We start from the raw sequence: 14,166 nt of genomic DNA on the forward strand, positions 1-14,166 counted from the left end.
TCAAATGATTCTCCTGCCTGAGCTTCCTGAGTAGTTGGGATTACAGGCATGTGCCACCACGCCCGGCTAATTTTGTATTTTTATTTTTATTTTTATTTTTTTTTTTTTGAGACGGAGTCTCGCTGTGTCTCCTCCTGGAGTGCAGTGGCGTGATCTCGGCTCACTGCAAGCTCCGCCTCCCAAAGTTCATGCCATTACAGGTGTGAGCCTCAGCCCCTCCCAATGTCTTTTTTTTTACAGGCGGCCACCACGCCTACTTTTTTTGTATTTGTAGTAGAGATGGTGGGTTTCAGCGGGAATGTTAGCCAGGATGTCTCGACTCCTGACCTTGTGATTCCACCCGAACAGCCTCCCAAAGTTGATTATTGGATTACAGGCTTGAGAAACCGCGGGCCTTGTATTTTTGGGTAGAGACGGGATTTTCTCTGATGTTAGCCAGGCTGGTCTCGCATGGTCCCGACTTCAGGTGATCTGCCCCTGCCCCCAAAGTGTTGGGATTACAGGTGTGCTGCCATGGCGCCCCATCCTTTTTTTTTTTTTTTTTGAGAGGAGGAATACTGTTGGGCTGGAGTGCAGTGGGCGATGAGATATGCAAGCTTTGCAGCGGGAATGGACATCCTGCCTCAGACTTGAGTGATTTCAGGAGAACAGCTCAGCAGGAGTTGATTATTGGATATGATGTGGTGAGAAAAGGTGGAGTTGGGTGGCTGGGGCCTTTCGCTGAATCCAAACCAAGGGTCTGCATGGTCCCAGGAGGTTGTTTGTTTCCCCTGCCCCCAGGAAGAAGCCACTTCCTGCTGCTTGGTCTTTCCTTGCCTTGGTGCTGGTCCCTGAGGGTGACCGGGGCTGGAAAGCGACTGGCCAATACATAATTAGGAGAGCCATGGGATTACCAAGGAGGGTCACAATCCCTGACTCTGAGTTAAAGAAATGACAGCCGTCGAGGGGACTAAAAGGGGCTGGGGGAAAGTAAGTCATCCCTAACTCCTTTTCCGATGCGGGAGGATCACCAGAGGTCACGAGTTCGAGACCAGCCTGGCCAATATGGGGAAACCCTGTCTCTACCAAAAATACAAAAATTAGCCGGGTGTGGTGGCGCATGCATGTAATCCCAGCTCCAGAGGCTGAGGCAGGAGAATCGCTTGAACCTGGGAGGCAGAGGTTGCAGTGAGCCGAGATCGCATCCCCTGCACTCCAGCCTGGGCGACAAGAGGGAAACTCCGTCTCAAAAAACAAACAAACAAACAAACAAAAACTTTCTCTTCCTTCCCAGTTTAATGGCCCAATTATGAGCGTGTAATCAAAAGGTCAATGACTCAGTGGTTTCAAACAAGTAATTTTATTTACCTTTTCGTGTTTTACCAACCTGTCCTCCCCCTCGACCTTGAGTGTTTTCACGTTTTCCTCTCAGTGTTTGGGAGGGGGTCTACTATAGTATCAGCATTCATCTCCGCCGGCGGGCCCCCCGCCCAGGTTTCTTTTCTCCTCGGCGCCTTCGGGTAAGGGCAGGAGGAGCGGAGGGAGTTGGGGACGGGGGTGGGGGGCCGGGCGCCGGGCGGGTCCCGCTCCCTTGCGCAGGCTTGTAAACCAGGTGGAAGATGAAGGCATTGCAGTACCTGCGGGGGCGCAGGGCGCAGTCAGGGACTAGGGGGCGGGGCTCCAGGGGCGGGGCTCCAGGGGCGGGGCTTGCCCCTCTGAGTTCCAGGGCGTGGGGCTAGACTCAGGGTTGGGTCTGTTGGAGGGTCGCGGGGTCTTTTGTGGGTTGCGGAGATTCCGTGAGCTACATCTAAAGAGGGGTGTGCTGGGGGATGTCGAGACCTACCATGGGGGCGACGAGTAGTGGGGGCAGAGAAGGCAGGTTGCTGGGCTGGGGGCAGGAGGGTCCCAGGACTGCAGGGACCAGGGCAGAGGTGGGTCTTTGTGGATGTGGAGCCAGAGAGTAAGAGAAGTGAAGGGTCAGGAAGGACATAGGGTCGCAGGCCCTTACCAGGGCATGCAGTTGTCGGCCGCTCTGAGACGAAAGGGGGAGCGGAAGGGGTTGGGCTGGGGAGGGCTGGTGCCCCCTCCAGTGGCCACCGCCATGGTCTGGTCGTCCATCACACAGCCGTACTCGCTGCTCTCGGTGAAGAAGGCTGGCACTCGGAGGGACTGGGGTGGAGCGAGACTCGCTCTGAGAGGCCCCTCCCCAGATCCGTCCCAGCAGCCAGAATGACAGACAGGGCTGAAAGCCCCGGGACAGACCGGGCAGAAGGGAGGAGGGGGAGGACCGCGACAGACACAGAGAGAGGCAGGGGGACCCGTGGGCGCTCCCCAGATTCGTGGAGCGGGTGATGGTGAAGAGGAGAGCCCAGAGACTTTCAGAAAAGGAGATGGGGAGGGGCCAGGCAGGAGGGGAGAGAAGTTCCCTTTTGCCCCCATTGCCCACCTGTAACCGTGGCAGAGAGCTTAGCCACGTATCCTTGAGACCAAACCCGGAGTTAAATCCTGCAGACAGAGAGGAGGGAGAAGCTGGCTTCCATGGTGGGCTTCTCTCCCACCTTCCCCACATGCCTACCCCGAGACCTAGGCTCTTACCAATAACCAGGTCGGGCTTGGGCCCCTGGAGCAGGTGGTAGGGCCTTGCTGACACCTTGATCTGCAGGTCCCTGCGGGCTCCCTTCTCCTTAGTGCCAGAGCTGGGCCGTGCTGATATGCCAGAACCAGGACGGACAGACACCTCGGGGCCGTCCTGAGGGGCCAGGAGTGGGGTGCAAAAGCCACTGGAAGTCAGGGAACTGGAGGATGCACCAGGCAAGATGGGGAGTGGGAGGCAGAAGGGCAGGGCCCGACCAGGAGGTCACTGGAGGGGTCAGGGCTGAAAAGCAGGGCCCCCTCAGCCCTTACCCTCTGCAGGGTAAAATGCTGCTGGTCGCTTTCGGGGGGCAGGCCATCACCTACAAACTGCAGCTCCAGGGCCACATGGGGGAGCAGGACCAAGAGCTCCTGAAGGACAGAAAGAAGGACAGATCTGGGTTCTACCCTGTGCCCACCCCCATACGAAGATACCCAACCTTCGGGCCTGGGGTGACTTACCCAAAACACCATGACAAGATCAAACTCCTTCCCGGCCTCCACCACGTGGATCTTCAGTGATTGTTTGTTTTGGATGTTGAGCTCAGGGACTGGGTGAGAAGCCAGTGCATTAAGGATGTGGGCCATTCTCACTCCCCCATCTTCCCCCCACCCCCCACTCCGCTCTCCTTACAGGACTGGGGCACCAGGTGGGTGATGACGTAGTACACGGTCAGCGGGTAGGTGAGAAGCACAGCTGTGGGGGAGTCCAAGCTGAGGCCACGCCATGTGTAGTAATCCTGCCATGAGCCTGGGAGGAGGGGGTTACGAGAGGACCTGTCCGGGGGCTCCACCTCCTCTAGTCTAATAGGCCGCTTCTTCACAGCCACCCAGGCTCTGGTTCTCCAGTCCCTGGCCCTACGCCTACCTCCCACAGGGCCCCTCCAGCTCACCAAAAAGAGCCCGGGGTGGATCTGGGGGCACAGGAGGCATCAGGGCAGGCCCGTCCCCCTGGAGAAGCTGGTAGGGGTCTCCTGAGAGGATGAAAGAAAGAGGGGCCTGGGGTCAGGGAGACCCCCACCTGACCCATCTCCTTCTTTCTTCCAAGGGAGCTGTATTCCCTGAGAGAGCCATAGTAAGAGGAATGGGGGTTTGCATACGGACGGGGCCTGTGGGTGGAGTCGGTAGGGGTGATTCCATTGCGGGCTGGGAAAGGCCTGAAATGGCCCTGGTGCTGTTGGTAGGGGTCAGTGTGTATGTGGAGGGATTATCTGGGACCCAGACAACTTCTTCCCAGTCCTTTCCTCTATGCCGAGGGGCCCAAGCCTGAAGAGAGACCCCACGCACCACCGCGAAGGCTGAGGGATGGCATGTGGCCTCGGGGGTGCCTGGAGGAGCCGGGGCCTGGAATCAGCATACTGAGCTGGGTCCAGTAGCCACGAGTGAGGCCCCGAGAGGCCAGGAAGGCCTCCTTGTTGAAGGTTTCACTGGTCACCTCTGGAGAAGGAGAAGGGGAGGAGTTGAGGTGCTGGGCTAGAACCCCAGACTTTTTTTTTTTGAGTCTTGCTCTGTCACCCAAGCTAGAGTGCAGTGGCGTGATCACGGATCACTGCAGTCTCGACCTCTTGGCCTCAAACGATTCTCCCACCTCAGCCTCCCGAGAATTGTGACCACAAGCGTGTGCACCATGCCTGGCTAATTTTTTCTATTTTTTGTAGAGAAAGAGTCTATGTTGCCCAGGTTGATCTCAAACTCCTGGGCTTAGGTTGGCCTCCCAAAGTGCTGGGATTACAGGTGTGAACCATTGCCTGGTCTACAACCCCAGACTTGAACTCTCCCCAGCCTCCCGCAAGGACTCTGGTTCTAAGTCTGGTTCCAGTCAGGCAGGGAACTACCATTGCTGAGTGTCTCCAGTATATCAAGCCAAGATAATCCTTGTAACAATTCCATGGGCCTTTACGTGTATGTTCATATCCCTCTTTTATAGATGAGGACACGGAGGCTTCAGGAAGCAAAGTGGTTTGTTTAAGGTCACACTGCCAGTTAGTGGTGGAGTCGGGAAGCAAGTAAGTGTTTGGATCTCTGTCCCCCAATCCCTGCACTCTCTCAGGGACCTAGACACTCAGTCCTTGGCCTCACAGACCCTGTCTCCAGCCCCAAACACCCAGCCCCTGCCCTTGTTCCAGGGATCTAGGCTCTAGCCCCAGACTCTCAGCCTTCAACTCCAGGACCCTGTTCCCAGACATCTAATTCCCAGTCTCAAAGACCTGGGCCCAGTTTCCCCCAACCATTCTGACCTCCTTATGGTACCTGCGGTGTAGGTAAAAGGCAGGGCTGCCAGTTCTCCTGCCCGATCCATGAAGGTTGCAAGCCTTGGGCACCAAAATCGGTGGCTCACATCATCTGGGCACCGCCGCCAGTCAGCCCGGAGACAAGCCTCGCCACAATACAAGACAGCACTACACTGGGGGCTGAGGACACAGTGGGTGGTGGGCACCTAGTGTTAACCTCTGTGGGCCCTGTCTGCTGTCCATCTGCCCAGCAGCTGCCCATATGTCCCTCGGTCTGTTTGTCTTACACCCTCTAACTGCCTGTAATAGCCTGTATTGTTTCATCTGCATCTTCTCATGTCCCTGCCCCTCCTTCTGTCTGCTAGGCGCCCCCACCACCCTGCTTTCTTTCTATTTGCCTGACTGTTGGGATCTTCCTCTCCCCGCAGCTTTTGGGCTGCTCACCAGGGTGTCAACTTCACTTCAAAGCTGTGCCTGTGACACACGTGGCAGGTTCGAGCGCGAAGGGAAGCAAAGGTGAAGCCTGGCCGGGGACCCCATGTCCGCATTGGGGTCTTGGCTAACTTCACACCTAGCCTTGGGACCAAGCTCTCCAGCTCTCTAAATAGGGGGGAAGACGGAATCAGGCTGGCGGGGGTGCTTGGGAATCCAGGGCCCCAGCCCTCCCCAGCCTCAGATACCAGATTTCTATACCGATGCAGCCGGGCATCTCCCACAGTAAGCTGTTGGGGCTTTCGGGGGTCCCCAGAGCCCATGGGACAGGCCATGCTGTGACAGAGGAGAGCATAGGCCCGAGGAGCCAGGTTCTCAGTCCCTGAGCCCCAGCTGGCAGTTCCCTGGGCTCCATCCACTAGCAGATCAATGCCCAAGATGGTGCCATGCTCATCCGTCACAAGCAAGAGACAGGAAAGGTGCAGGGGGGCAGCCTCTGGGGAAAGAGGGAAAAGTTGAGGTGGTAGGGGACAGCGAGAGACATGTGGTCAGGGTCAGGAGTAGCAAACTCAGATACCTACAGGGGCTAGGCAAGTAACCTCACCGAGTAAAGGGCACTGGGTAGAGAGCGCACACTCCTTCTAAAGGGGACAGCTGCTACAGAGGACCAGAACGCGCTGCCATGCACAAATGTAGGCCCCCTGTCAGAGCTTGAGATTTTTCTTGGGAATGTGTAAATCCAGACTTCTGGATATTTTTTTTCTTGTAATGTTTAAACATTAAATTAAAAAAAAAACAAAACCCACTGTGGGTCAATAAAAACACCTTTTCAGGCCAGATTGGCCTGAAGGCCAGCACTCAGAACTAGTGGCAGGGGAGGGCTTCTGAAGGGAGGATGGCTGGGCAAGAGGTAGGGCAGGGCCAGCCCTGGGTTCTTACCACTCCTCTGTCCCTTGGTCTTCTGGGGTCTTGTTTCATTCTCCACCCTGTCCTCTCGGCAGCCATCTTTGCCACCTCCTGCCTCCCGGTCAGCCTCCTCTGACTCTCCTAGAGGGTTTGTTTCCTGCGGGGACTCCCTGCTGCTAGGAGCTAGCTCCCGGTCCTCCTCTGGTTCCACCTTCTCTGTGCCTGCACCCCCTTCCTCTCTCTTCTCTTCTTCTTCATCTTCCTCCTCTTCCTCCTCCCCTTCCTCCCCGTCCTCTAGGCTGACAAAGCTGACGTAGGGGCTCAGGTCTCGCAGGTGGAGTGGAGGGTCATCTCCCAGGAGCCGGGCAGACCCCAGGCCTGGTCCAGGACCTGGCTCTGCCCCTTGCCCCAGGCTGATGCCCACACTACGGTTGGGCAGGACATGGAGCACCCAAAGCGCAGGGTCCTGGGGCAGCCTTCTGATCTGGGCCTCCAGCTGCCACCAGCGGCCCTCAAGGCTAGTCCCTACAGCTCCACGCTCTGCCACAAACTTTCGGAACCAGCCGAAGAGAAGGGCAGCGAAATCAAGGAACTCATCCCGGTATCCAGACACAAACTCCATGTCTTCAGGCGCACAGGGCCCCGGCCCAGACTGAGCAAAAGAAGGGATATATGGTGAGGGACAGGAGAGCAACGATGGAGTTTGGGGCTAGGTCACAAATTTGGGCGAGAGGGTAGGTTTGAGAGTCACTTAGGATTGGATCCACGAATATGCTAGGAGCTGAGAAGAGGGTTTTCAGGGCTGAGGATGGGAGTTCAGGGAGGAAAATGGGGGCTGGACTTGAAAGTGGGTGACCAGGGTTGGAGAAGACTACTCAGGGATGAGATGGTATTTGGGGCTTAACATTGGAGAGTTCAGACCCTCAAAAGCAGAGTTTAAATTAAGGCTAGAGAGGAGAGAGGGCTAATCCTATCGGGAAGGGTTTGGTGGGGAGGGAAGCATTTTGGACGTGTCCGTCGGGTATGGGAGTGGGAGCGAGGGTGTTCCCTGCGCTCGGATCGGCGTGACGGGCAGCCCCGGTAGACCTAGCCCCTCCCGACCACCCCAATCCTCCGGTACCTGCAGCCGCCACCACTTTTCGAAGGTAAATACCTCGGGGTGGAGGGTGCGCGGGTGCGGTCGTGACGTCAGGGCTGCCCGAGCCCTCGCCGGCTGAGCGGGCGGCCACGCCCCCGGGCTCGGTGCGTCCGCGGGTGGTGGCCCCGCAGGTGCGCGCGGCCGGGGCTGGCGGCGACTCCCTCCACCGGGCCGCCCGGGAGGCTCATATAGCGCGGCTGGGTCCCGCGGCGCCGGGAGCGGGGAAGTGAAAGTGCCTTGGAGGACGAGGGCCGGTCCGGCCGTGCGGCCGCCTCACAGGTCCGCGGGCGCTCGGGGCGGGCGAGGCGGGTGGCCTCCTGAACCGAACCGAATCGGCTCCTCGGGACGCCGTCCTCCCGCCCCTCCTCGCCCGCCGCCCGAGTTTTCTTTCGGTTTCTTCCAAGATTCCTGGCCGTCCATCCACGGAGCTCGGGCCCAGTGCGGGGGCGCAGGGCGCGGGAGCTCCTCCTCCCGAGTTTTCCCTGTGGCCAGAGGCTGGCACGGCGCGGGCCGGGTACTGAGCGCACGATCGGGGCGCAGCGGGGTCGGGGGCTGCAGCTGGCTCGCGCCTCCTCTCCGGCCGCGACCTGGCGTCGACGGCCGCCGTCTCCTCCAGTCCTTGGCGAAAGCCATTGAGAAACCAGCTGGACGTCATGCGCCGGAGCCTGTCTGGGAGTAAGAGCGCGGCGGCTCCATCCCCGCAGACTCCGCGGAGCCCGGACATGGGACAGGCCTTGGTGCCCGGGGCCCGCGCGCTCCTGCTCCTGCTCCTGCTGGCGTGCCTGCCTCCGCCAGGTTAGCCGGGGGCGGGACAGGGGACCCAGATTCCCCAGTCATGGGAAGGGGGTGATTTGGGGAGGGGACATGAGGCCCACGGAGTTGAGTTGATGAAGGCAGCGGGGACAAGAGGAAAGCCAGCCAGCCGCTTGGGGTTGGGGACAGAGGCCCCGGGACACCTGGCTCCGGGCGGGATTATGGATGTTGTGGGGGTCGTGATAATGTGTGGGGTGAGCCTGGCGCTCTGACCCTGGGTCCACGGGAGAGGCTGTCATGGAGCTGTGGATTGGAGGCCAGGGAACAGCGGAGTGGGGACCCTAGGCCTGGGAACGCGTGCTGACCACCTCTGTCCTGCTCAGGCAATGGCAACGAGGGCACCGTCACTGGAAGCTGTCATTGTAGTAAAAGAATTTCTTCTGACTCCCCGCCATCGGCTCAGTTCATGAATCGTCTCCGGAAACACCTGAGAGCTTACCATCACTGTCTACACTACATCAGGTAATTTCACCTGCCTCTGCGAGCGCCTGCGCGGCCCCTCCTTGCCAGGTGCGTCCAGGACCCTCTCTGGTCAAACCTGAACTCCTTCCCGGCGCACCTAGCCCGATCTCCGGGTTCTGTTTGCTCCCATTCCCCGAAATTTCATGACTCCGTCGCACCTACCGGGGAATTTCCCAGTCCCAGCAGAAAGGGCTCTTGGTAGCGACTTAACGCCTTTGGAATGAGGAAGGAAAGGAGGAGCCGCAGCTGAGCCCAGGTCTCTCCTCCGCAGGTTCCAGTTGCCTTCCTGGAGCGTGTGTGGGGGCAGTAAGGACCCATGGGTTCGGGAATTGATGAGCTGTCTTGATCTCAAAGGTGAGACTTCCCCACTGCTCTTCAGGCTCTGCCTCCAGGGCTTAGCGGGTTCCACCTGACCGTCTTCTTTACCTGAGGCTTTTCCCCTGGGGCCGCACATTCCCAGAACCTTCTTCTGATCCTGTCCAAAGTACTTAGACTCAGTCCCCATTTGCCAGCGGGTTGATCATTCACCATCACCTTCATGATTTTTGCCAATTCATTCTACCACGTGTGCTATTGTCTACTTATTAATATTTTTCTTGAAATCAAAGTACTATTTTATTTTATTTTATTGAGATGGAGTCTCGCCCTGTCGTCCAGGCTGGAGTGCAGTGGCACGATCTCGGCTTGCTGCAACCTCTACCTCCCAGGTTCAAGCGATTCTCCTGCCTCAGCCTCCTGAGTAGCTGGGATTACAGGCGCGCACCACCAAGCCTGGCTAATTTTTGTATTTTTAGTAGAGACGGGGTTTCACCATGTTGGCCAGGCTGGTCTTGAACTCCTGGCCTTGTGATCCGCCCGCCTCGGCCTCCAAAAGTGCTAGGATTACAGGCGTGAGCCACCACACCTGGCCTATTTTTCTTTTCCAATATTTTATTATGAAAATTTACACATATACAAAAGTTGAAAGAATGGCACACTGAATATCCAATGCCTCCACCTAGATTCGACAATTTTATTTATGTATATTTTACATATTTACATAAACATATATTTTACACTATCAATTTTACAGCACTTACACGATATTTGCTTTATTAAGTATAATCTATTCATCCTTCTATCCATCATCCATCACCTTATTTCTCGATGCATTTTTTTTTTTTTAATGGAGTCTTACTCTGTCACCCAGGCTGTAGTGCAATGGTGTGCTCAGCTCCCTGCAGCCTCCGCCTCCCAGGTTCAAGCAATTCTCCTGCCTCAGCCTCCCAAGTAGCTGGGATTACAGGCGCCCGCCACCGTGCCCGGCTAATTTTTGTATTTTTTTTAGTAGAGACGAGGTTTCTCCATGTTGGTCAGGCTGGTCTCAAACTCCTGACCTCAGGTGATCCACCCGCCTCAGCCTCCCAGAGTGCTGGGATTACAGGCGTGAGCCACCGCGCCCGGCCTCTTGGTGCATTTCAAGGCAGGTTGCGGACATCGTTGTACTTCATCCCAAGACATTTCAGCATGTATATTAAGTAGAGTTCAATATTTTAATGCTTTCTTCTCTTTTGAGTTCAAATTTACGTACAATGAAATGAATTACTTTTAAGTGTGCACAAACTAGTTTTGAAAACTTAAGTAGAGGCCCCCAGATCTTCCTCCAAATCTCAACTCGCGAGGCTGGAGAGGTCGGGCGCGGTGGCTCACGCCTGTAATCCCAGCACTCTGGGAGGCTGAGGCGGGCGGATCACCTGAGGTCAGGAGTTTGAGACCAGCCTGACCAACATGGTAAAATCCCATCTCTCCTAAAAATACAAAATTAGCCAGGCATGGTGGCAGGTGCCTGTAATCCCAGCTACTTGGGAGGCTGAGGCAGGAGAATCGCTTGAACCTGGGGGCGGAGTGCAGTGAGCCAAGATCACGCCATTGCACTCCAGCCTGGGCAACCAAAAAAAAAAAAAAAGAAAGAAAGAAAACTTAAATAGTAAATTATCCTAAGCAATAACATCTGTGAAGTCACAAGTTTGATGCACTGGTTGTATTTTTCTCTTAAAATAAATATACAACCTTTAAAATACAAAAGGTTCTTCCATGTCCTAGCTAAAGTTTTGTATGATCTGTGTCATCCATACTGCCTTTAAGTCTGCCTAGACCCATATGATTTCCTTTCATCCTCCCAGTTACCCTGGCCCTTGGTACTACAATTATCCTCATGTTACAGCTGGAAGAAATCACTTCCGGAGAGGTTAGGGACAAGGGGTGAGGTTACACAGCTACTTGAGGTTACACAGCTACTTTACAGCAGAGCCTGGATTCCAACCCTGGTCTTCTGATTTCCCAGTTCATGACACCCACTTGTCTCGTGGTTTGCTCACTTCCTTGTCCCCTATCTTTTCCGTCTGTCACTGCCTTCCTCTTCTGGCCTTTAGCTTGATATCCTCCCTGACCCGCTCTTCCCTCTGTTGGAGCTCTACATGACACTCCAAAACATGGCACTTTGGTCATTAAGAAAACAGCAGAAGTAGCTCAGTCTGCTGTTTCCGTTTTTCTGTGACAGCTAGCCATAAAGGAATTCTCTAACTTCATCTGGAAGTAGGTCATAGGCCTCGTTTCAGAGGGGTCCTGCCCTATACTTGGAGGCCAAGAAGAATCTGGACAGGCCTTTCTGGTCCCCCCGTTCCCCATGTATTACCATTAGATCATACCCTTTTTGTCCAATCATACTTTTTTTTTTTCTTTTGAGACGGAGTTTTGCTCTTGTTGCCCAGGCTGGAGTGCAATGGTATGATCTCGGCTCACTGCAACCTCTGCCTCCCGGGTTCAAGCGATTCTCCTGCCTCAGCCTCCCATATAGCTGGGATTACAGGCATGTGCCACCACGCCTGGCTAATTTTGTATTTTTAGTAGAGACTGGGTTTCTTCATGTTGGTCAGGCTGGTCTCGAACTCCCGACCTCAGGTGATCTGCCCGCCTCCGCCTCCCAAAGTGCTGGGATTCCAGGCATGAGCCACCATGCCCAGCCAATCCAATCATACTTCTATACAACTGTCTATTCTTCACAGCAAGCCTAAGCATAAAAATACACTTTTCCTTGGGTCTTTGGGTCTTCATTTCTGAAGTTTCCTATGTCATGTAAAACTGTGATTAAATAAATGTTAGGCTTTTCTCTTGTTAATGTTTTTTATTTATAGGGGTATCAGCCTTGACCCTTGGGATGGGTGAGGAAAAGATATTACTTTTTCTTCCCTACACGTCTATCTGCTTTTTCACCTTTTCTCCTGATAGTCCTGATTCCTCATTTTTTTCCTTTCCAGAATGTGGACATGCCTACTTGGGGAGTGTGGCCCACCAGGAGCATTTACCTCCTACCAGCACCCCCATTTCTCAGGCCTCAGAGGGGGCATCTTCAGACATCCGCACCCCTACCCAGATGCTCCTGTCCATCTTGCAGTCAACCCAGTGCCCCACCCCCCCAGCAGGATCACTGTCCTTGGACAAAGAGCTCACTCGTCCCAGTGAAACCACCATTCCCACTGCGGGCCACAGTCTGGGAGTTGGGCTTGAGGCTGGGGAGAACCAGAAGCAGCTGAAAAACAATGCTGGTCCCACAGCCGGGACATCAGCCACAGTGCCGGTCCTGTCCCTCCTGGCCATCGTCTTCATCCTCACCGCACTCCTTTCCTATGTGCTGTGCAAGAGGAGGGGGCAGTCACCGCAGTCCTCTCCAGGTAAACTGGACCTCTGAACCCTTCCCCCAGGGACCCAGAGCCTTCCTGACAGGGATCCTGACCCAGTGGCTCTCAGGTGGCTGGAAACCTGGCCTCTGCATACAAGTATCAAGGTTGTCTGCACAAGGTTGACTCTGGGCCCTCTGAGGACAGTCAGCCAGGGACTGTAGAGAGTGGAGAGGGAAGGAAGCCACCATGGGCACAAGGACTAGTGCTTGCAGCAACATCATAGAGAAGATAGCTAGAGCAAGCTAGTGGGAGATGAAGCTGCAGAGGGAGGTGAGGGCAAGTCATTCAATTAACAAATTTTCACTGAGCACCTACTGTGGGCCAGGTCATAGGGTTAATGTCTTGATCTGATTCCCTAGTTCAAGCCTCATCCCCCCATCACTCTCCTTGATCTCAGAGCTCATCTCTCAATTTCTTCATCTTTTCCAGATTTGCAGCTTCATTATATACCTGTGGCGTCTGACTCTAATACCTGAGCCAAGAATGGAACCTTGTGAGTGTAAATGGTGGTTTATTTTTACACAAGGTATAATAAAGGAGATCAACCCGACAACGTGGCAGGCACTGTATACTTGTTTTGTTTTTCGTTTTTCAGGTATGGGCTGTACGTTGCCCAGGCTGTTATGGAACTCCTGAGTCAAGTGATCCTCCCACCTTGGCCTCCGAAAGTGTGTGGATTAGAAGAAGCGTGACCTACCATATTCAGCCTACACGTATTTGTTAATATCTAACATAGGACTAACCAGCCACTGCCCTCTCTTAGGCCCCTCATTTAAAAATGGTTATACTATAAAATGTGCTTTTCATACTGGGTGATAATAACTTGGACAAATTCTATGTGTATTTTTTGTTTTGTTTTGCTTTGAGACGGAGTCTCGCTCTGTCATCCAGGCTGGAGTGCAGTGGCACGATCTCTGCTCACTGCAACCTCCACCTCCCAGGTTCAAGTGATTCTCCTGCCTCAGCCTCCCGAGTGGGATTACAGGCATGTGCCACCACGCCTGGCTAATTTTTGTATTTTCAGAAGAGATAGGGTTTCACCATGTTGGCCAGGCTGGTCTCAAACTCCTGACTGCAAGTGATCCGCCTGCCTTGGCCTTCTGAAGTGCTGAGATTACAGGTGTGAGCCACCGTGCCTGGCCCTATGTGTGTTTAACTACTAAAAATTATCTTTATAATGATGGACTCTTTTTTTTTTTGAGACTGAGTCTTACTCTGTTGCCCAGGCTGGAGTGGAATGGTGTGATCTTGGCTCACTGCAACCTCCGCCTCGCGGGTTCAAGCGATTCTCCTGCCTCAGCCTCCTGAGTAGCTGGGATTACAGGCGCTCACCACCACACCTGGCTAATTCTTGTATTTTTAGTAGAGACAGGGTTTCACCATGTTGGCCAGACTGGTCTCGAACTCCTGATCTGGTGATCCGCCCACCTCGGCACCCTAAAGTGCTGGGATTAAAGCTGTGAGCCACTGTACCTGGCCCTATGTGTGTTTTTTTTTTTTTTTTTTTTTTTGAGACGGAGTCTCGCGCCGTGTCACCCAGGCTGGAGTGCAGTGGCGCGATCTCGGCTCACTGCAAGCTCCGCCTCCCAGGTTCACGCCATTCTCCTGCCTCAGCCTCCGAGTAGCTGGGACTACAGGCGCCCGCCGCCACGCCCGGCTAGTTTTTTGTATTTTTAGTAGAGACGGGGTTTCACCATGTTAGCCAGGATGGTCTCGATCTCCTGACCTCGTGATCCACCCGCCTCGGCCTCCCAAAGTGCTGGGATTACAGGCTAGAGCCACCGTGCCCGGCCTATGTGTGTTTTTTAACTACTAAAAATTATTTTTATAATGATGGAGTCTTCTTTATGGAAAC

At 54.7% G+C, this 14,166-nt stretch overlaps 4 protein-coding genes across 19 annotated transcripts in view; 1 reads left to right on the plus strand and 3 right to left on the minus strand.

Moving 5' to 3' along the window:
- The window catches only part of C16H17orf107 (chromosome 16 C17orf107 homolog), a 206,416-nt gene that overhangs the window by 164,030 nt on the left and 28,220 nt on the right, over positions 1–14,166 (minus strand). The gene's annotated exons all lie outside the window — the stretch shown is intronic.
- Positions 1–14,166, minus strand: part of PSMB6 (proteasome 20S subunit beta 6) — a 213,915-nt gene that overhangs the window by 57,297 nt on the left and 142,452 nt on the right. Inside the window, exon 1 of one of the 16 annotated variants that reach the window (XM_050765459.1) lies at positions 6,820–6,823. The exons of 13 other annotated variants lie outside the window; for them this stretch is intronic. The gene's annotated coding sequence lies outside the window, so the exon portion shown is untranslated. Of the gene's footprint in view, positions 1–3,205; positions 3,210–5,970; positions 5,975–6,819; positions 6,824–14,166 lie in introns of those variants that run through there. 2 more of the 16 variants (XM_050765454.1, XM_050765465.1) reach the window with 2 other exon arrangements.
- Positions 1,324–6,831, minus strand: ZMYND15 (zinc finger MYND-type containing 15). Its single transcript, XM_050765306.1, has 13 exons — positions 6,213–6,831; positions 5,535–5,769; positions 5,286–5,441; positions 4,861–5,021; positions 3,898–4,047; positions 3,504–3,584; positions 3,245–3,361; positions 3,073–3,161; positions 2,884–2,982; positions 2,575–2,728; positions 2,426–2,484; positions 1,988–2,148; positions 1,324–1,616 (listed from the first exon to the last, which is right to left on the minus strand). Exons 1-13 carry the CDS (start codon positions 6,799–6,801, stop codon positions 1,445–1,447), a joined length of 2,223 nt encoding a protein of 740 aa, XP_050621263.1. The 5' UTR covers positions 6,802–6,831; the 3' UTR covers positions 1,324–1,444.
- CXCL16 (C-X-C motif chemokine ligand 16) lies at positions 7,405–13,783 on the plus strand. Its single transcript, XM_050765433.1, has 6 exons — positions 7,405–8,112; positions 8,454–8,592; positions 8,864–8,946; positions 11,889–12,302; positions 12,741–12,804; positions 12,907–13,783. Exons 1-5 carry the CDS (start codon positions 7,971–7,973, stop codon positions 12,785–12,787), a joined length of 825 nt encoding a protein of 274 aa, XP_050621390.1. The 5' UTR covers positions 7,405–7,970; the 3' UTR covers positions 12,788–12,804; positions 12,907–13,783.

This window comes from Macaca thibetana, chromosome 16 (assembly GCF_024542745.1).
Source record: "Macaca thibetana thibetana isolate TM-01 chromosome 16, ASM2454274v1, whole genome shotgun sequence".
In the NCBI taxonomy this organism is placed as follows: domain Eukaryota; kingdom Metazoa; phylum Chordata; class Mammalia; order Primates; family Cercopithecidae; genus Macaca; species Macaca thibetana.

Bases quoted from the DNA above. Each gene is read 5' to 3' on its own strand.
- CXCL16 (XM_050765433.1), top strand. From the start codon at position 7,971: ATGCGCCGGAGCCTGTCTGGGAGTAAGAGCGCGGCGGCTCCATCCCCG. The intron at 8,113-8,453 runs GTTAGCCGGGGG...TGTCCTGCTCAG, and splicing joins GGCGTGCCTGCCTCCGCCAG to GCAATGGCAACGAGGGCACC. The intron at 12,303-12,740 runs GTAAACTGGACC...CATCTTTTCCAG, and splicing joins GTCACCGCAGTCCTCTCCAG to ATTTGCAGCTTCATTATATA.
- ZMYND15 (XM_050765306.1), bottom strand. From the start codon at position 6,801: ATGGAGTTTGTGTCTGGATACCGGGATGAGTTCCTTGATTTCGCTGCC. The intron at 2,485-2,574 runs GTAAGAGCCTAG...CTCTGTCTGCAG, and splicing joins CAAGCCCGACCTGGTTATTG to GATTTAACTCCGGGTTTGGT. The intron at 2,149-2,425 runs GTGGGCAATGGG...GCTCCACCCCAG, and splicing joins GCTCTCTGCCACGGTTACAG to TCCCTCCGAGTGCCAGCCTT.